The sequence below is a fragment of the Diaporthe amygdali genome, assembly GCF_026229845.1.
Source record: "Diaporthe amygdali strain CAA958 chromosome Unknown NODE_41_length_355262_cov_61_584611, whole genome shotgun sequence".
Classification (NCBI taxonomy): domain Eukaryota; kingdom Fungi; phylum Ascomycota; class Sordariomycetes; order Diaporthales; family Diaporthaceae; genus Diaporthe; species Diaporthe amygdali.
In genome coordinates, this window is record NW_026517061.1 from 200,198 (window position 1) to 220,556 (window position 20,359).

The following is a 20,359-nucleotide window of genomic DNA, read 5'->3' on the forward strand; positions in this document are numbered from 1 at the left end:
AATTGTTTGAATTAGATCATACCTCATATGAACTTCGATGAAGCTGATGTTGTCGAGTGTGCTTTTTCTAACCATGACAGGACTACCCAGATGAGAAATTTTGAAAGTCACAAACATTCATTCAGTTACAGCGTCACCTGATATACCGTTTCATATACTCATTTAATGCTATACATTCTTGTTCGCGAACAAACGTAGCATTTGACCAGTCTGTACCTTCGCCAATATAGTGCACATGGACACACGGAGGCATCGGCAGGACTAATCTTCCCGGCCCCTGACAGCGTCCTACAAAAGCACATGATGGTTGAACATCAATGAGGGAGAGGTTTTTGTGTATTCCAGAGCCACAGTTCCCAAGCTCTGGGGCCCGCAACTATATTGTTGCACCAGCTCAGCGGATGTACTTTCGGGTCTACGTTCGAGAAGACGGCTGGTATTATCCATCGGCGGCTTGATCGGCGCCGCGGAGGACCTCCGCAACTTAGAACGACGGCGCGGAACTACTGATCAGCTGACTGAGAAGCCTTGGTTGGACGACACAATCAGAGGAAAATGTTTTACGGGCAGGGGCAAGGGGATTGAGTGGCTGCTTCGGGGCGACAATGCCGTCTGAAGCGTTACTGAGGTAAAATTAGGTCATTGTTTTCACGAGATGTTACAATACTATGGGAAAATATCGTGTGGGACGAACTGCCATAGGAAAAGCTCCAATGGGATACATTCCTATGGGATCAGCTTCTGCGCGGGTGGCCGGTATACCCGTCGTTCACACTTGCGCTTGAACAGCACCGAACCCGTCTGGTACATTATTGACGTGAATTCTTTTTTGTTTCGTAATAGAAGAAAACATCACACATGTCCCGATTTATTATCAAGAAGTGCCTAGGTAGCCTTCCTCGTAATCTTTCACTATGAGATACGAAGTTTGTGTATCATGCATTGCACCATGATTTAGGCGGAACTCCCATCACACCACATTGCGGGTTGTTTTTAGACAACTTGTCTGACCTTGCCTGTCTCGACCTCATACACCCATCCTGTGATGGTCACATCCTTCGGGACAGCCGACTGCCTCTTGAGGAATCCAATGTCCTCTTTCACCGCGTCGTCCACACTTGAAAAGGGCAAGAAGTCGAGCGTGGCGATTTCGGCGGCGGCAGTGGCGCCGAGCCTCTCAGCGACTAAGGCATGCGCGTCCTCATTGGCGAATGTCAGCATGCCGCAGCCAGTGTGCTTGACCAGGATGATTTCCTGAGTGCCGAGCAGCTGCTGCGAGATGATGATGCTTCGCAGGGCCTCTTTCCCGCTACCTCCGGCGTTGCGAACAACGTGGGCGTCGCCGAGGGAGATGCCAAAGGCTGAGACGGGGTCGATGCGAGCGTCCATGCAAGTCACTTGGGAGCCGTCAACGATATGTTAAGCGAGCGGGTGGCGTGGGTGGAGGGGCTCAGACTTGCCGACTAGATATTTCTTGGCCGGTGGCAGCGCGAGGTGGCCCTGCGTGAAACTGCCGGCGTAGGCAGCATTCTGCTCCTTGAGATTCAGAACATTAGGGGTGGCCATTGAAAGGGCTGGTGGATATAATTGCAGTGAAGTGGAGGCGGAACAGGTTGGTATGTGAATATCGAGTGTCGAGTGCCGCGACGGCACAACGGTCGGATGCCGGCTGAGTTTTATGCTATGTGTAGATACTGCTGTCAAGTGCTGCTACATACTATTACCATGCAGCACAGAGAACTACCGTGTAAGTGGAGCGGCGATTGTTGGGCAAGGATGACACCACTGCAGCCACAGTTGTCGTGCCCCGGGATCTGAGGTCACGTCACCGGCGAGCTCTCCTCTCCCCCAGGGCGGTGGGTGAAGTATTAGCGGCTTGGTCGAAACCTCGCGGCTCGCAATGTGTGGTGGACACCCAATGCCGACGTTCGCGCTGAACCAAGCTGAGGGTGTTTCCGACGTGCCTGTCTAGACCAAGCAGGTGAGAATAATATATACGTTCAATTCCCTGGCCTGTTTTGGATTGCCTTTGCGCCCTCTAAGAGCAATGCAATTATAGCTTGAACACAATCGAGGACGTGTGTCTCTCCAATTTTTTTTTGCCGTGGTTGCAGAGTGTGTGCGCAAATGCAAGTGTGTCGATCTCGACCAGACGCAGGCATCATTCACTCATCCGCACGGTTGTCGAGCACAGACTCAGCCCAACCCAGACTTCAAGCCGGGCAATCCTTCACTCGATCAAAACAAAGAGGGGCGGGGCAAGTAGCGCGCGGGGTGCGCCAGTGGCACAGCAGCCTCCCGTTGCTGCCGAGATCACCTTTGCCCCGGGCGCGCCGCAGTATGGAACGCCGTGTGGGAGCAGATCCGCGCTGCACGGCTGGCAGACCTGATGCCCGTGCGTGTCGTCAAGTGGGTGTCACTACCATCTCATAGCCGTGGCTTGCCAATGTGAAGGAGTTTGAGGTTTGAGGAGGGATAGATCGTTGTCTGTACCTCTTCAATGAAGTACATGAAGTGCGTGGATCCGCTGAAACCTCCCCGTAGGACAGAAAGGTCGGGGAGGAGGGTATCGGAAGTGACTAGGCAGGTCAAGGACTGTTATGTCAGTAACAGGCGAGCTGTATCATGCAAAGGAAGTAGGGGTCAATTGCCGCATGGCGTGTAGCTGATCCAGCATCACGTCACTTGATCTTCCAGGCCCAAGAGACAGGGCTGACATGGTCGTGGGATTATATATATATATATATATTGATAGATAGTTAGATAGAGAGAAAGAGAGAGAGAGAGAAGAGAGAGAGGTAGAGTCACTGATCCATCAGGCGCTGGAGCGGTATTCAACTATTTCGAGATCGCCCCTCGGTGTATCTAAAGAAGTCGATAGTGTGGTTGGGTCTCACTGGTGTCCCCAGAGAAAAGATTTGGAAGACCCGACGCTTTGAGGAGTGGTGAATTGTGAGTGAGGCGCACGGTGGCAGAATGAGCGATCAGCTTGGATAATCCAGGCGCAGGCGGCGAGCCGCCATCGGATTTAGCCGCCAGTGGTTGGGTGCGCAAGCGTTTGCTTCTCCTGTACAAGCCTCCAGGACCGAAACTAGGTGACGACGAAAAGGCAAGGGTTGAAACACAAAATGACAGTGTTACAGACGCCTGTCCGCGACGGCAGAGGCTCCAAGATTAATAAGTGAGGGCCCAAGACTATGGATCTGGGGACGCAACTTCAACCTGCTAATGTTATACTGTGGTACTGTGGTACTGTGGTATAGGGCTCCCAAGCACCAGCGCCAGCGCAGGCGCAGACGCAAGCCCAGGTCGGGCAAGGATGAGGATGATCGCACTTTTCAGGTGAGATTACGGCGTAGTAGGTAAAGCATGCACCCCCGTTTCCCCGGCAGGTGTGCCCTGGGTGCATGAGGGTCCGGAGGGAGGTGTTGCAGAACAAGCTTCATCAGGGAGGCTGCCACATGGGCGCAGCAAGGAAGGGCCCAGCTCGCTGGTTGCTGCTCGACCGGGGCCAAAATCAGTGCCGGATCTGGGGAGCTGACTGACTGACTGACTGACTGACTACTACCACAGTAGCCGACGGACTGGCTGAGGGACGGACGGGGCAAAAGTGTGTGCTTGACTTGGAGGTTGTTGGGGTGGAGGTGAGGAATGTTGGAGAAGGCTGCAGGATCTTCTTCAGTCTTCCCATTTCTGCACCTCCGCTCTACCGTGAGCACGGAAACGAGGGTCAGGGGATGCTGGGATGTTGCTGGGAGGCAGAGGTGGACACACAGGATGGTGCAGGTGACATTGTCGCAACATGCAGGAATGAAAAAGGATGGGCCGATTCGGGATGAGTGGATGGAGGAGCGGAGCAGCAAATGGTGTGTCTAACCGTTCGTCCGGGACGCAAGAGCTAGGAGGAGAGCTAGGAGGCCTGGTCACTACCCCAGATTCCCCGATTGTCCCCCTCTTGCCTCCTCTCCTGGCATTGGGCTGGGCAGCTTGGATGGGTCGATAGGTTGGCTGATTGGGGATGGGGATTCGCGTTGCAGAGTCGCGTTGGATGTATCGTATGCACACGCACAAGTACCTGTACCTGTACCTGTACCTGCAACCTGCAACCTGCAGCGCTTTGCTGTGCACTCATTCATTAATTCATTCATTCGTACATTCAGCCGTGGGGATATGAGCCTCGTCCCGGATACGAGTACCCACTTCTTTTGACTATTGCCCGCCCAGCCAGTCACGCCAGTCCCCAGCTCGAGCAGCCCAGGGACGAGGACAAGAATGAGGCCCTCGCTGTCCGTCCAACACAAAGAGAGAGAGAGAGAGACGTGGGCTTGGCGGGTCGAGGGCGAGTCGGGCGTGGGGGTGGAGTAGAGGCATAGAAGCATAGAAGCATAGAAGCATTGAGGCTTGAAGCTTGACGGCGGCTGGCGCAGAGATACCGTCTTGGTACTGTATGTGTCGGGGGTCAATCGGGGGAGCAAAGTCAATTGCAGGCACGATGCCACCCAAGCACCAGAGCCAGCCCACGCCAGCCCTGGGGGGGGGGGATGGGACACAACCCGCCAGTCAGGCTGCACAGGCAGTCCAGCCTGCGTCCAGTACGCATGATGGTGCAGGTGCAGGGAGCAGGGAGCAGGGAGCAGGGTACATGGTACAAGGCGTACATGGCAGATACATTTCCTCTCACCTACCGCTGCTTGCTTTACCATGCTGCCATGCTCCTGGGCATCTGGGCACCTGGGCGTGCTTCTCTCTCCTTGTTCCCCACCCCCGCGGCCTTTTCGTCCGGTCATTCCTTCTCGGCAGCCTGTGTGCCCTGTCTGTTTCTGTCTGTGGGTCAGTCTGTGTGAGTCGGTCAGGTCTTTTCCGTCCGTCTGTGTGTCTTTCTCTCTTGTGGCTTCCCCCAGATGGGCCTTCCCCCAGACCGAGGGGTCCCACTTATTTCCACCATTTCCATTACCATTACGGTATGTATCCTCAGCACCAGCACCAGCACCAGCACCAGTGCCAGCACCACTGGTGGTCATCATCATCATCATCATCGTCACGTCGTCCAACCGCGTTTCCTGTCCCCCGTAGCCCCTGCCCTCCTTGCAACCCCCCCTTTGATCATCCATGCTAGTTAGTGCCTGTCGTTTTATTATCCTCGCACTAGCCCTGATCTGGCCTGCTTCACCATCCCCTACCTAGGTAGCATCCGTCGTCGTCAATCTCTGTCCGCCGAACCGACAGGAAGGACTGGCCCCAGTGCTGCAGCTACAGTACCAACCTACTAGTCTACCATAGACTTGCCTGCCCTGCCCTGCCCTGCCCTGCCCTGCCCTGCCTGCGCAATACAATTATTTTCCCCGGACGGACCGCTGCTCTCCAGCAACCGAGACCAAAAACGATCATCGCCTGGGGTAAGTATCCACCTATATCAGGCCCTGCTCTCCCAGTTACCCTCTCTCCACGCTGTCAGCTTCCAGTCTCCTTTCATCTCTCCTGACCCAGCAGACTGTCCCCCAGCAAGCCCTGGCGCGTCGCCTACTCTGCCCTGCCGTCTATCAATCTTTCCCAGTCTTTCCAGCCTGGTCTGTCAGCGTCGGTCCGCCCGCCTACTCCAGATCAACAAACTCATAAAAAGACAGACGACAACAGTAAACCACAAAAACAATGGCAGACGCAAACATAGAAAAAGATATCCCCCACAGCACCGGCGCAGACGCCAACGGCGCCCATCACAATGCCCAGCCTGCCCAGCGCTACAACAACTATGGCAACCCTCTCGCCCACGCCCACAGCGGCAACGATGCTCGCCTCCCTGCCTTTGGTGGTGAGTTCCAGCCCGGTCTGTACAAGGCCATTGAGGGCCGCAAGCTCGCCAACCCCGCCCCTCTCGGCCTCAGTGCCTTCGCCCTGACTACTTTCGTCCTCTCCGCCATCAACCTCCAGACCCGTGGTGTCACCGCCCCTAACATCGTCGTCACCCTGGCCTTTGGTTATGGCGGGCTTGTGCAGCTCCTGGCTGGCATGTGGTGAGTTTCCCAGCTTTAAGAGCCTGCCCCGTGCAAATCGCCTGATCTGCAGATACCAGTCCGCTGACTCGTGTTTTTTTTGTGCCTGTCTGTAGGGAGATGGCCGTAGGAAATACATTCGGTGCTACCGCTCTCTCGTCCTACGGTGGCTTCTGGATCTCGTATGCCCTCATCCTCACGCCCTCTCTCGGTGTTGCAGCTGCCTATGAGGGCACAGACACCGAGACCAGCGCCCTTGGTCTCTTCCTGACCGGCTGGTTCATCTTCACCACCATCTTGCTGCTCTGCACGCTGCGCTCCACCATCATGTTCTTCATGCTCTTCTTCACCCTGGACCTCGCCTTCTTGTTCCTCTTCTGCTCCGAATTTGCCAAGAACAACGGCGCTGCTACTACCTCTCTCGGCCTGCAAAAGGCCGGCGGTGTCTTCGGCATGCTGGCCGCCTTCTTGGCCTGGTACAACGCGTTTGCTGGTATCGCAGACTCCAGGTTAGTGCCCCATGTCCCTCCTCTCTTCCCTTCCTCTCGCGAGGGCGAAGAAAGAACCCCCCCAAAAAATACAGTAGCAGCTGACCATGGATAACCTTCCTTTCCTTTCCTTTAGCAACTCATTCTTCCTCATCCCGGTCTTCCACTTTCCATGGAGCGAGAAGGGCCGCGAGAACCGCCTCGCTAAGCAGGCTTCGCACACAGTTTGAGAGGCCCAGCGCCCGGGCTGCCGATTGTGTACTTTGGCTCCGTGTGTCTTTATCCCAATTGGTTTTGGACGGCAACCGGAGTTACATACCCATCACTTATGATACATAGTACTCTCTTATTAATAATGATTCACGCCGGTCGCCGGTGGGATTGCGCGCAGTTACTTCCACTTCACATTACGCAGAGTCAGTCGACGCCAGAGTCATCATGTGACGACCAGAATGGCCTGTTTTGGAGGACGTGCTGGTAGGATAGATGCTACTTATCCATCCATACCAATCACAATCCACTTGTTGACTAGCCTCTCGGGTGAAGATGTTTAGAGTGATGTGATGTGTGTGCCAAGGCTTGGTATGGTGTACGTAGCGGTTTCCGAAGGCGCCCGAGTCTGTGGTAGGCAACCCTTCAGCCACACACGGACACTTTGACCTTTCAATGGAAGCTCCCTCTCTGGAATACGATATCAATGGCTTGGGGGAAATCAGCCAAGCTGAGAATTAGATGGCGTTGGTCGTTTCCAGGTTATGCCACATGAGAAACCCCCGGCCCCCGGCTTCCTCAACATGCACGAGGTTATCCTACCACAAGTAACTAGTTATTACGCATTAGTTTACTCTGTAGCAGAGTGACTCTGCTACTCCAGACGTCGGGGCGCCTCACAGAGGCGACGCCACTCATTGCCCAATAGTCTTGTGCGCTCGCCTCCTCATTATTCCCTGGTGCCCGAAAACTGCGGCACGCGTCAATTTTTGGCAGCTTGGGGCCCTTTCCCAGCGCCGTTCGATAGTCACCATGTAGACTCATGAGTCTATCAGATTGCGCTTGTTCGCCCCAGCCCTCCCGGCCAGGTACGCCGATGCGCCCCCCTGTCACGGCCCGGGTGTATTGTGTTACCTGCCGTCTCTGGCAAGCTCTATTTTTTCAACATTTGTACATGTGCAACCCCAAGCCACGCAGCACTTCCCCTTACGGTAGGCGGCTTTCATCCCCGGACGTTCTGAGTGTTCTGGGTGAAAGTACTCAGCCTCGTTAAGCGCTCTAAGATGTGATGATTCTAGACAACAGTCCCTCAAATTTTGGGGAGCTATCTTACCTGGGCTATAAACACTCAAGACAATCGTCGTCGACATGGCAATATCACTGGGCGTCAGACTCTGTAGATGGCTGCATTTTTTCATTTGGTCCTGGCTAATAAGAAACGTTTTATCTCTAGGCAACCGAGAGCTCCAAGCCCCTGTAAGTGACAACTGACGATAGCAACGATAAAGAGCCCTCCCCTCTAAGACGATGCCGAATCGTGACATATGAATGAATCTTCCAAGACAAGTGTCAAAGCTTTTGCTCGCGTGTGATAAATCTTTCGTGCTTCGCATAGTCCATGGGTAAACATGTCTTCAAGCTCTGCAGTCTATCCCCAAGACACGTGTGCTACAGCTAACCTGGGTCAATGTCAGAGATTCGGGCTGGCCGCTTTCTCACAACCAATGAGCCCTGCCTCGTGGAGCCCAACGTCTGTTCTTTGAGGTCAAGGCCATGGACAGCCCAGAAGCAAGTGATTCCTTTTCACTACGCGCCGTATTCGGTCCGGCCGAAGTTGTGTTGTGATGATTCGCTGCCGTGGAACCATCTGAAACCACAAGGCCAGTTCCGACCGCGAAGTCTGATGGCTCGGGGTGCTGGCTGGTGCTGGTCGCTGTAGCTAAACTCGGATCGCTGGCTGTGTTTGGAATTCCCATGTCAAGAATGGGCGAAACGCTCTGGACTACACTGCTCGCACTGGCTGGTTGGGATATCCCAAGTCCGTCAGCTTCAGAAGCCATTGCTGACAACATGTCGGGGTTTATAAGACTAGATGTCATGTTCGCGAGCGCGGCAGGCCGTGGCCATGCGTAGCCAACAGTCTCAACAGAAGCTGGCGAGTCTCTTTCTGCGCCAGAGCCGTACAGCGCGAATACGCTTGGTGAAGGAACCTCGACAGCTGAGACCGACGCCGCCCTTGAGTACGATGCCGAGATTGCGGCCCCGCCAGGTAGCGGTACGCAGAACCACCCACTCTCACAATGATAACAAGGCCAACCGTAACCGCAGGGAGCTAGCAAAGCAGGAGTCTGGACTGGAGGACAGAACCACCCCTCGAGACAGTCGTCACATGTGTACCCTTGATCCGGACAAGGACCTTTAGCGACGGTCCCACTTACAAAAGGGCCGGTGCCGGTGTGGGCCAGTGAAGGTGTTGGTAACGGCCCTCCTGGGATGCCAGCAGAGAGGCCAAGGGAGCATTCCGTCACAGTATTAGTATATACTGCCGTTGATGTGATCAGGGCTGTGATCGTCTGAACATAGTAGATAGTAGTTCCCACGAGTGGTCCGGGTGAGGAGCTTTGGGACACCGGTACTGGAACAGGTCAGCATTTGGTCTGGCAACAGATATGGAGAGAACACACCTGTTGAAGGCGTAGGTTGAGTCGAAGATGTCAGTGCAGCCGTCAGGGAAAGAGCCGATATTTGACTGAACAATGACGAGAGATCGGACAAAGCAGAACTCGCAAGAGGGTCGACACCAGAGGCGACAGCAGTTTCGGCAGTCATCAATGACGAGCCCAAAGATGACAAAACGGAGGCGAGAGGTAGTGGCGAAGTAGGAAAAGGCTGTGTAGGAACGAGAGGCAAGGTCTCTCCCACTGTAACAGAGGCAGAGACGGTTGCAGGTACCGTCGCCGAAGCTTGTGCCCCAGTGGGAGACGTTACTGAGTTGGCTGAGCCGCATGGGACATTGAAAATGATTGCTGTCCCACTCACAACGTCGGACACTTGACACAGAAGCCCACTTATGTCGTTCTGGAGATCTGACACCACTCCTTGCACAGGGCCTTGGAGCACAGGTGGGAGATTGCTCACGACCTGGCTCCCCACTATTGCAGCGAGGGACGTCACTTCTGGCAAAGCGTTGGCTGCAGCCGAGGACAGTTCTTCTCTCATACCACGGAGGATCCCAGCGACATCACTACCAAGGTCCGGGATAGGGGCGAGGACGGACTCCACCTGGTTGACCACAGAGAGAGCGGCAGCAGGAAGGCCTGTGGCAAGGTTGGGAGCGGCATTGAGCAGAGAGCCAACTTGCTCAGCCACGCCATTAGCAACGGCTGGAACGCTGTCTAGAACCTCTGTCGTTGCATCGAGAGCACCGGCGATCTGTCCCCCAACGTTGCTTGCCAGTTGGACGCCGGCAGCGACTGCTGATGGCAGGCCATCGAGAAGGGAGGAGACTTGACTCTGGAGGTCAATCAGGGCAGCAGTGGGATGCGCGATAATAGAGGTCGGATCGGCAGCAATGGATGCAATAGGGTCGATGATATTGGCAGAGAGCTGGCCCAAAAGCCCGCTGCCTTGACTGTCGCTGTCTTTGGACGAGCCGAGTACGTCGTCAAGGGCTGCGGCGACACCATCTAGTACATTAAAAGCTGGGAGAAGCCCTCCGGACTGTGTCGGAACAACTGGGACGCCTGTGATGCTGAGGCTAACCGGCACGGGACTGACCTGAGACAATACACTCAGCAGTCCACCCAAAGGTTCGTCGTTTCCGCCGGGGCTCGTAGGGACAGCACTTGGCGCACCGGCCAGGATGGAAATAACAGAGCTGAAGAGGCCACCAGAGGCACCGATTGGAACTGGGATGACGGGCTCTGGAATGACTGGCGGCGTTGGAAGTCCAGGAACGAGGCCTGCGTCAGCACTTGCTCCGAGTACAGATGCAACGATGGAGGTGATGGGAGGCAGAGGTTTGCCCAGCCCTGGAACACCGATCCTCTCGGGGCTGTCGTTGGTCAATGTGTGGGCCTCAGCTGCCTCGTTTCCTTCGACATAATCGTCCGGTGGGCCGTTAGAGAAAGGGCCTTGTTCGGATTCCCATGTGCGCTTGATGATGGGTTCGACTTGTCCAAACTGCCGAGTCAGGCCCGCAGACGGTAGGAACTCGAGGCTTTCGCCGAGTGAAATGATGCAGAGGAGGACTAGGTAAGGAAGACCTGCTATGGCTAGGTGCCTCGAGAACAGAGCAGACGCCAGCATCTTGTGGCAAGATGTTGCTCGATTCAGCCAAAGACAGGGAAGAGCAAGGGGAAGCGGGTTGGTGACGTTTCGAATGGGACAAGCAACGAGGATGTGCTAGAAAACAGACTGTCAAAAACCAGTGGTTCCAAAATTGAAGTCCAAAAAGAGGGCTGTTGATGTTGCCGCACTTGTTTCTGGGCGAAAAGACGATGGAGAGCAAGGACGAGGACGAGGACGAGGAAGAGGGACGCAGGGAAGTCCAGGAAAAGGGCAAGGTGAAAAAGGAGACAGATCCTCTGGTCTCCCGAGCCTGTGCCTGCACCTGCCACTGCCACTGTCAACGCCATCGCCGTCGCAAGAGGTCTATCGCTACTTCCGTATTTGGCCAAAAGTGAACCGGGCGGAAGGGACTGCTCGACAAGTGCTCTGGGCAGTAACGAGAATCAGAATCCAGCCACCTGCGGCAGTGGAAGTGGTACGTTCGTACCTACCCCGACACCTACCTAGGTATATTCTCAGGTAGCCAAGCTCCTGACCTGCGTGTCCACCTACACATGTGGCTCAGACGGGCTTGCTGCCGCCGAATGCCAGTTTAATGCCGGATCCATTTCCCCAGGTGCCCTCCTTGTGCCCAGTGAGAACTCACTGCCATCCTAGGCATATGACATGTGTGTCCCGTATGGGCTTCGGCCTTCTGCTCGTCTGTCCGCTGGCAATGGGCGACGGGTGAGAGTAAGGGTGCCCGTCTCAGGGGCCAGATTGTTACAAGGTGACATGACGCGTTTTACCGTACTGCACGCCCCAGACCTTGAGGCAGTGGCAGGGCAGGCTTGCTGTACAATCTGATGAGTAGGCCTGTCAGTCGGCCTATCAATTTCTGGTAGCTCCAGACATACGACCCCATGAGCTCACTTGCCCCCAGTGCTTGTACACACGGGTTGCTCTTGATGGTTTTGTGGGGCAGAGGGATCCACAGGCAGGAACACGCCCTGTGGCAGACAACAATTAGCATCATTGGGCATTAGCATTTTACTACCTAGGTAGTCTCGGCACCCTTTCTCGACCTCTCGCGTTGGTTTTTGTGGTGCCCCATCCCCTAATTCAAGACGCTGTCAAGGGGTTAGGCATCACCTCAAGTCACCAGCACAGGGGCACAGACCGCGGATTCGCGAGTTCAAGTGAAGTTATTCATCATTTTCGCCGAGCCAAAATCTTCCTTTTGCTAGTCTCGACTAGCTATCGTGACCAGTCCGAGTTCCCATGCAATTACCAGACGCCAATTCGTGGTCCCTCACACCTAGTACCTCTTGTCCGACCGCAGGGTATCCGCAAACTCCTCCAGAGGGCTCCTGATGAGCTTCGTCTCCTTCCACAGGTTGGGCGTCAGGAATCCGTAGGTGTTTGAGATGGCGGCGAAAGTAGCCTTCAGGGTGTTCTCAAGCGTCTTGGTCGAGCCAGAGGACGATGTGTAAGCATCCTCGATACCAGCAAGCTGGAGGAGACGCTTGACAGCTGGGGAGGCGACGAGGGAGGTACCGCGGGGCGCAGGAATAAGCTAGTGGGAGTATTAGCGGACGCATGTTAAGGAACCTTGACATGGTGACGACGCGAGAAACCAGTAGGCGGTAGATTTCAGCTTGGGCGTGGAGTTACTCACACGGACGGTGACAGAGCCACACTTTCCAGACTCCTTGACGGGGATGGAGTGGGGTTGACCAAGGTTGGCACCCCAGTATCCTCTTCGCACGGGGATGACGCTCAGCTTGGCGATGATGATGGCGGCACGAATGGCAGTAGCAACCTCCTTGGAGGTCTTGATGCCCAGGCCGACGTGGCCCTCGGAGTCACCAATGATGACGATGGCCTTGAATCGGGTACGCTGACCGGCACGGGTCTGCTTCTGGACGGGCTTGATCTGTAGGTGTGGGCGGATGGAGGTTAGCGCACCATTTCTGTTTCTGCTTCGCCAGGGTGGTCGTCACAGCTGGGCTTGTGCTGTCCGCAATGGGCCTCGGGACAGCGGTCGGAGCACGGCGGCTCGTGTGGGTAAAGTCATGAGGGCCCAGTTCCAGATCCATCAAGTGAGAAGTAATAAGGGAGTTTTGTTGTTTCAGCGTACCTTCATGACCTCGTCCTTGAGCTTGGGCAGGAAGAAGTCGACAATCTGGTACTCCTTGATGGGCAGAGAGTGCAGGTAGATCTCCTCCATGCTCTTGATCTTGCCAGCCTTTACGAGACGGCCCAGCTTGGTGACGGGCTGCCACTCCTTCTCCTCGCTCTTGCCTCCACGACGTCCACGGCCGCGACCACGACCACGTCCACGATCGCCGCGACCACGGTCGCCGAAACCACCGCCACGGGCACCGCCTCGGTCAGCCATGGCTTGATGTTGGTGTGTATTGAGATGAAGGAGGGTAGGGTTGTCGGATGCTTCGTTTCGGCGTCGAGGGCGAGGTGGGTTGTGGGTGAGGGTGAGGTTAGATCTCAAGACGGCGGCAGACAGACACTTGATTCGGGTGGCTCTGCTGGGATGTGAATTGCGCGCGGCGGCCAGGCTTGGGTGGAAAAAATTGCTTAACTGCGTGGGCCCTAAAAAGTTCGCGAGCACAGCTGGTGCCAGCTGGCGGGCAGGACAGGCCCCACGCCAACCGTGTACAGACCTACCCCAGGGGTGCGGGATCTGCAGGTGCTCTGAGGCTGTGACAGGGATTCCCCGCATCCGCAGTGAGGAGCCTGATGGGACGGAGATGTGGGGATGAACTGCCCGCTGCTCTACTGTTCTAGGTTGGCTCGTTGGGTACACCGGTACACGGGTACACTGACCACATGCACTTGCACATGCACCGCGGGCCACACCTAGGATATACCGCATACAAAGCAGTAAGCACTTGGCTATCTACAGTGCACGGTGGGCAGACATGAAGAAAGAGCCGACCTGGTTACACTCATTTCCTTGCGCTTTTCCTTGCGCTGCAACGTCATGGACAGGCCCACAATGCCCCTGTCTCCGTGTCTCCTCCTCAGCATGCCTACATAGTCTAGCACTTGGTATGGGTTACCCACCCGAGCCCTGCCTTTGCATCCATTGTCTTGTTAGTTGTGGAGATGACCAGCCAAGCCAACCTTGATGAGTGAGTCTCTTCTGCCTGCTTCCTCTCCCGCCTACATACCTAGATAGACAGACTATTTAGACTTGCTCACTCCTCCCCTTCACCTTGGATCACATCTGTGCATAGGGGCCAGCTCTCCCTGTTCCTGTTCCTTCTCCTCTTCCCCTTGCCCCTCTCAACCCGCAGACACTGGAAATTTGCCCACGATGGTCTTGCTCGTCCTACTAACCATCACGGCCTTGACTCTCGTCCGGGGCCAGTCCTTTGATCCCAACAAGGCTGGCCCTCAGAGCTGGGACCCGGCCTCAGTGGGCACCAATACCACCGTACTTATAAGCTTCCCTTTCCCTACATGCGGTCTATGTACTAGCTTTTCCAGAGGCCACACATGTAGCAGCCTCCAGTCCGCTCCTGACTGCTTCACTGACACATCCCACCGCCTTGTAGACAAACACGACATATAACAACCCCATCTTTACTGCGAATGTGGGGGACCCCTACAGTAGGCCACCCCGCGCGCCCCTCCTAGACTCGCTTTTCTTCCTCGCTACCTGTTATTCCGATTACTGACTCCGGATGCTATAGTGACAAGATACTCTGTCAACGGCGACGAGTGGTATTTGTTTACATATAGCACAAACGACAATATTACCCTTAGGCGCTCCAGGGCTCTGACAGACAATTGGGACCACCAAGAGACCCGGGTCGTCTTTAACCCGGACAGCCGAGGCCAGGATGCTGGGCAGCCGTGGTCTACAGATATTTGGGTTGGTAATTTCTCTATCAACCAAACTTTCCCTGCCTACCAATCAGCATTGTGTGTGATACCCGAGGGGCACTCTGGTCTTCTGTGCTGGTCTATTTGCCGGGGGCACATAGTCCTTGCGCGTACTACAATCTGTTTGAGGGCTTAGCCATATATAATTAGCCCAGGTGTCATGGGGGTTTGAGTTCGAAATCCAGTTCAAGTCCGGATTAGTAGCGTTTTGTATGGGTTTACTGACAAAATATAGGCTCCTGAGATTCACAACATATCTGGAAAGTGGTATATCATCTTCACGGCCACGCCCGACTTCGACAATCCCCCACCGTTGCAAGATGCTGCTTGCCCTATCAACTGCGTAAGTCGCTTTGCGCGGATCGCCTGCCTTCCCCGGTGGCGCGCTGTAGTACCTCCAGAGCACTTTTCCCATATAATCCGACGGAAAAGGTTTCTTCTGACTGACAAAATAGCCTGCCATCAACCACCGCATGTTCGTCCTCGAGGGTGATGGGCCAGATCCGTGGGTGGCAAATTTCGAGCTAAAGAGCGAGCTCAACACATATGACCAGTTTGCTATCGATGGTACTTATTTCATTCATGATCAGAACATCTACCACATTTATTCATGTTGGCAGGAGCAGACATCAGCATGGCCGGCCAACCTCTGTATCACACATATGAGCGACCCATGGACGGTCGATACGAATCTAACCGACAGGCGTATGATATCCGTGCCAAATGAACCATGGGAGCGTGTCCCATATGGTAGACCAGATACCCGACTTGCCACGAACGAAGGGCCGCAACAACTTATAAATCCCACTACGGGGCAGAATTTTGTGGTATTTTCGGCTGCCAGAGTAAATGTAAGCATAAGCCTTCCTCCGCTACAGATCCCCATCCATCTTTTGTTAGAGTTTCCAGAATGCATCGCTTCGGGCTCCCTAGCCGGTGACTAACGCATAACAGACACCTTTCTACTGCTTGGGTACGTACCGCCAAGCCTCAACCCAAATGTTCTTCACACCACTTGCGGTTGCCGCTTGTTTTACGAAGAACAAAGGTCAACTCGAAAACTGACTGATATATCGCGTCTTGTCAGGCTTGCTCGAGCTTGTAGGCAATGACCCTATGCAGTATCAGTCCTGGAGAAAATATCGAGACGGTTGTGTGTTCCATCAGAACAGTAAGGAAAAGGTCTTCGCAACAGGCCATGCGAGCTTCACAACAAGCCCCGATGGTTCAGAAAATTATATTGTAGTAAGTCGCTCCAGGTGTATTCGCACTTTTAGCTGTGCTGAGGGGTAACCAATTTGCTATGTAGTATCACGCCATGACCACGGCTGAGCCACCGGCAGTAAGCCCCTTCTCTCCCGTCCCTCCACATTGAACTTGGTGGGATCATGTTGTTATCATGTTGTTATCGACTACATTTTCAGATTGCCTCCTGACACCTGGCACAATGGAGACTCTTCTTCGGGCGCAGCTTGAGTAATTTGCTGCGGCAGGACTTGTCCCGTTCAGACACAAACTGGACAGAACCCACCCTACCGGCTGTTTGACTCTGACTTTTGAATCCATAGGATATCTACCGCACCGTCAGAGCCCAGAAGTTCACTTGGAATGACGACGGGACACCGAACTTCCCACTGGCCGAGAACGGCCCGTTCTCTGTCCCCTCCGGACAAAACGGGCAGGTGGCAGCGAACGAGCGATCCTTGACCGGGCGCTTTGACGAGCATTGGCAAGGACTGACGTGATGTTGGGGGATTCTGGCATCAGCTAGTGTAGATTTTAGGAGCTCAGTTGCTGAGCAAGCTATAGTGTGCAAGACAATACCCTCTGTTCAGCCCCGCAGAAAGGTCTTGAAGACTTGCGAGTCGGTGCAGTCAACCCACGGATAGCCTATTTCCTTGAGAAACTTCTCCAGCTCTCCTACCTCCTGACCAGGGCAAAGAATACCAGCCAGGATCTTGGCGATGTCGCCCCCGGAGTTGCGGTACTGGAACAGGCTGATGTTATATTTAGGTCGTAGCGTGTTGAGGAATTTGTCGAGGGCTCCCGGCCTTTCGGGGAAGTTGAACATGTACAGACGCTCATCAGGAACATTAGAGATCCCACCGACCAAGTATCGAATATGGCTTTTGGCAAGCTCGTCGCCAGAGAGATCCGTGACGGAGAAGTGGCCATTCTCTTCGCTGCTGATCGAGTCGATACGGTGCAACAGGCCCTGCAGTTCCTGTGTTCGCTGAGATGCCGGCGCCGTCAGGCTCAGGCCGAGGAGCACGTTGGCACCCGAAGATGCGGCGTACCGATAACTGAACTCGGTGACGGCATGGGGCAGGATGGCACTGATGAGCTTGGCGAAAGACCTAGGCTTCTCAGGAATGTGGCAAGCCAGAAGTACTTCCTTGCCCGCACCGACATCAGCTCGCTCAGCGACGAAGCGGAGGCGATCGAAGTTCATATTGGCGCCACTGGTGACAGCGACGAGGGACCGAGCCGGGTCACTAGATGGATGGGAGGCGACCCATTTCTTCAAGCCGGCCACAGCCAGAGCGCCAGCAGGCTCGACAATGGATCTCGTGTCCTCGAAAACGTCCTTTATGGCGGCACAGGTCTCGTCGGTAGAGACCAATATGACCTCATCAACAACCTCCTGGCAAATGCGGAAAGTCTCCTCTCCAACCTGCTTGACAGCGGCGCCGTCCGCGAAGAGACCGACTTGGTCGAGGACGAGGCGCTCTCCCTTGGCAAGAGACTTTGTTAAGGCATCTGCATCGTACGTCTCAACACCAATGACCTTGACGTGAGGGGCAATACGCTTCACGTAGACACCGACGCCAGCCAGGAGACCGCCTCCGCCAACGCAGCAAAAGATAGCCTCAAGCTTCTGAAGGTTTGTCTGGCGGAGCAGCTCCATGCCGATGGTGCCCTGGCCAGCGATAACATAGGGATCGTCGAAAGGAGGGATGTTGATAAGACCATCCTGGTGCTCCCTCCTAGCACACTCCTCCTTAGCGGCGTCGAAATCGGAGCCGTGGAGAACGACATGGCCACCCATCCGGGAGACGTTTAGGTGTTTGATGCTCGGTGTACCCTCGGGCATGATGATAGTGGCGGGGATCTTGAGCTTGCGGGCTGAGTAGGCGACGCCCTGGGCGTGGTTGCCCGCGCTGCAACAGACGACACCCCTCCAGCTCTGGCCTGGTTCGAGGTGAGCCATCTTGTTGTAGGCCCCGCGCAGCTTGAAGCTGAAGACAGGGTGCTCATCCTCGCGCTTGAGCAGGACATTGCACTCGAGACGGTTACTCAGGTTCACAGCTGGGGTGAGCGATGTTTCCCGGCAAGCCTCGTAGACCTTAGAAGTCAGGATGAGCCGCAGGTAGTCTGGGTGGCCATTGGGAAGGATGAACTCGGGCGGCACGATCTTCCTGATGCGAGCGTCCCTGTCTTCTGATGGCGGCGATGATGTGCCCGGTGGGGTGGGGTTGGCGCTGTACTCAGTCAAGGACAGGCCAGTCATGCTGGGCGTCCTTGCAGTATGACCTTGGCCGTTGCCATTGCTGCTCTCAGCATGGCCATTGACGCCGTTGGCGGTTGGTTGCTCGACTGCTGGCATGCTTGAGGGCGTGGCTTTGGATTCGCGTCTTGAGAAGATGTGATCAGACTCTGAAGAGGGCCCGGGTTGAGTATCTTTAATTGTTATGAGCGTGCGTGTGTGAGTGAGAAGTAAGTGATCGAGTGGACGAGTGAGCGAAGGGTATATCAATTGGCGGGTAGACGGTCAGACGAGTGAGTGAGTCAACCCGTGGATGAGTCGCCCTCACCCTCAATCTCAATTGATTCCTGCTTCAGAGCTTTGCAGCTGCACAGGTGATGGTGCTCGAAAAGCCAGGGTGGGGCACAGTGCAGGCTCTGCCCCGAGGTGCCTGTTATCTCAAACTCACAGACCACCTTTTCGGCCATAGCACCGAAGGCCTAGCCAGACCAAGACATTACTAAGATGCATTTAACAAAGAGGTAACAGTTTTTCCTTCGTATAATTCTTAACTTGCTTTTACGTTTATGTAAAAAAAAGATTATTCTGTTTAAACTTTGGAGAACACAGCCATTGAATATTATTTACAAAGGCTTTTTTGAAAAACAAAATAATATATATAAGCCTTGAACCTGCTTGGAAACTTATGGCTGTTGTTTGCCTAATACGTCGATTATGATTCAGGGGCACACTAGCAACAAAGGCAAGTGGCTTCTCCACTGTGCGACGTGCCTATCGTGCCATACCTCCTTATCTGCCTTGTCATCAACCTTCACATGATGGCTTCACGAAGGACTCACAGGAAATCTCGCGCCGGCTGCCGAGAGTGTAAGCGTCGTCATATCAAGGTATGTCGATCTGCCCAGGCGGCTCCTGAAATCGATAGAAAACTCATTGAATGAGAGTATCTTGGGCCGGTGCTGACCTGGCCCCTCAGTGTGACGAAACACGGCCGGTGTGCGCAGGATGTTCGGTCAAGAAGCTCTGCTGTGTTTACGCGCTGGGCCCGGCTTCGCTGCCTGGTCAAGCAGATCAATCGGGGCATCTCGAGCCCCTCGCGCGTGAAGATGCGTCTGGTGCCGGCTCCAGGGTGGGCTCTGCTCGTGCAACTTCATCTCGATCACGATCGCCTTTACCAGTGAGCTCGGCTTCGCTCACGCCCTCATCACAGCTGCCAGAACAGGCCCAACCACGCGACACCTCGCCCTCATCGCCAGTACTCAGCGTCCCGCCCGCGAACATGGCGCAGCTGGAGCTCTTCCACCATGTTTGCACTCAGCAGGTCCCGCTTCCCCTCAACGGCAACAACGGGAAGATCCTCTCTGGTTTGCTGGAGGCTGCTTTCTCTTCACCCTGCCTCATGAACGCGCTGCTGGCTGTAGCAGCCCTACATCTAGCGCACACTCGGCCCTCCCAAAGTGCGTACTATCATCACCAGGCTGTACACTTCCACACGCACGCCTTGAGTATCTTCAACCAGCAGCGGCCCCAGGTTACCCCGGAGAACTGCTTGAGCCTGCTCCTCTTCGGCCAGCTCACGAGTCTCCACATGCTGTACGAGACGACCTTGAATTGCGACGACAAAGATGACTCCATGGAGCCACTCAACCGCTTCTTGGACTATATGAAAGTATACCGCGGCGTCGTGTTGATCGCCAAGGAGGCGTGGCAGGCTCTCCTTCAGTCCAAACTAAGAAGCATCTTCACAGCCAGCGCCGGCATTGCAGATTGCAGGACGAGCAGTGGCACCCAGACGACAGAGCTGCGATCCGTCATTTCGATAAGCCGGGCACTGGATCGGGAACAGAAGCGGCTTTGCCTCGAGGCCATCGACAGGCTGCAGTGGATTCTGAGCCCTTCAGAGCCAGACTCGGACAATACGCACAATCTTGGAAGCCAGGAAGCTCGAGACTTCCACAGCTTGGGCCTGGTGCACGCCTGGCCCTTGATGGCCCGTGAAGCCGTGCTGGGCCTAATGTGCAACAAGACCCCCGAGGCGCTGTTGATGCTGGCATACTATGGTGTTCTCATGCACCAACACCGCCATTTCTGGACGTATGCCAACGTAGGCCCCATACTTGTACGAACCATTGCACGGTATCTCGGTCCTGACTGGCAGCATTTCATGATCTGGCCACTTGCACAGGTAAGTCAAGACCCTGCGATGAAGGCGGCTTAGTCGTCGG

General features: G+C 55.0%; 7 protein-coding genes across 7 annotated transcripts; 3 read left to right on the forward strand and 4 right to left on the reverse strand.

Moving 5' to 3' along the window:
• Positions 1–993: 993 nt before the first annotated feature.
• J7T55_008138 (carbonate dehydratase) lies at positions 994–1,389 on the reverse strand (the record flags this gene model as incomplete). Its single annotated transcript, XM_053134054.1, has 1 exon — positions 994–1,389. The coding sequence occupies one exon, from the start codon at positions 1,387–1,389 to the stop codon at positions 994–996; it is 396 nt and encodes a 131-aa protein (XP_052988165.1).
• Positions 1,390–5,649: 4,260 nt separating this feature from the next.
• J7T55_008139 (fun34 family protein) lies at positions 5,650–6,708 on the forward strand (the record flags this gene model as incomplete). The annotated part of the gene is made up of 3 exons (XM_053134055.1): positions 5,650–6,011; positions 6,107–6,499; positions 6,615–6,708. The coding sequence occupies 3 exons, from the start codon at positions 5,650–5,652 to the stop codon at positions 6,706–6,708; spliced, it is 849 nt and encodes a 282-aa protein (XP_052988166.1).
• A 1,567-nt stretch (positions 6,709–8,275) lies between these two features.
• J7T55_008140 (uncharacterized protein) lies at positions 8,276–10,777 on the reverse strand (the record flags this gene model as incomplete). The annotated part of the gene is made up of 3 exons (XM_053134056.1): positions 8,276–8,426; positions 9,154–9,358; positions 9,538–10,777. 3 exons carry the CDS (start codon positions 10,775–10,777, stop codon positions 8,276–8,278), a joined length of 1,596 nt encoding a protein of 531 aa, XP_052988167.1.
• A 1,279-nt stretch (positions 10,778–12,056) lies between these two features.
• Positions 12,057–13,139, reverse strand: J7T55_008141 (40s ribosomal protein s2; the record flags this gene model as incomplete). Its single annotated transcript, XM_053134057.1, has 3 exons — positions 12,057–12,314; positions 12,417–12,674; positions 12,879–13,139. The coding sequence occupies 3 exons, from the start codon at positions 13,137–13,139 to the stop codon at positions 12,057–12,059; spliced, it is 777 nt and encodes a 258-aa protein (XP_052988168.1).
• Positions 13,140–14,075: 936 nt separating this feature from the next.
• On the forward strand, positions 14,076–16,392 carry J7T55_008142 (uncharacterized protein; the record flags this gene model as incomplete). Its single annotated transcript, XM_053134058.1, has 8 exons — positions 14,076–14,195; positions 14,317–14,371; positions 14,455–14,636; positions 14,883–14,990; positions 15,103–15,397; positions 15,735–15,892; positions 15,957–15,989; positions 16,216–16,392. 8 exons carry the CDS (start codon positions 14,076–14,078, stop codon positions 16,390–16,392), a joined length of 1,128 nt encoding a protein of 375 aa, XP_052988169.1.
• An 86-nt stretch (positions 16,393–16,478) lies between these two features.
• Positions 16,479–18,254, reverse strand: J7T55_008143 (threonine dehydratase; the record flags this gene model as incomplete). The annotated part of the gene is made up of 1 exon (XM_053134059.1): positions 16,479–18,254. The coding sequence occupies one exon, from the start codon at positions 18,252–18,254 to the stop codon at positions 16,479–16,481; it is 1,776 nt and encodes a 591-aa protein (XP_052988170.1).
• A 695-nt stretch (positions 18,255–18,949) lies between these two features.
• Positions 18,950–20,352, forward strand: J7T55_008144 (uncharacterized protein; the record flags this gene model as incomplete). The annotated part of the gene is made up of 2 exons (XM_053134060.1): positions 18,950–19,021; positions 19,111–20,352. 2 exons carry the CDS (start codon positions 18,950–18,952, stop codon positions 20,350–20,352), a joined length of 1,314 nt encoding a protein of 437 aa, XP_052988171.1.
• Positions 20,353–20,359: the final 7 nt, after the last annotated feature.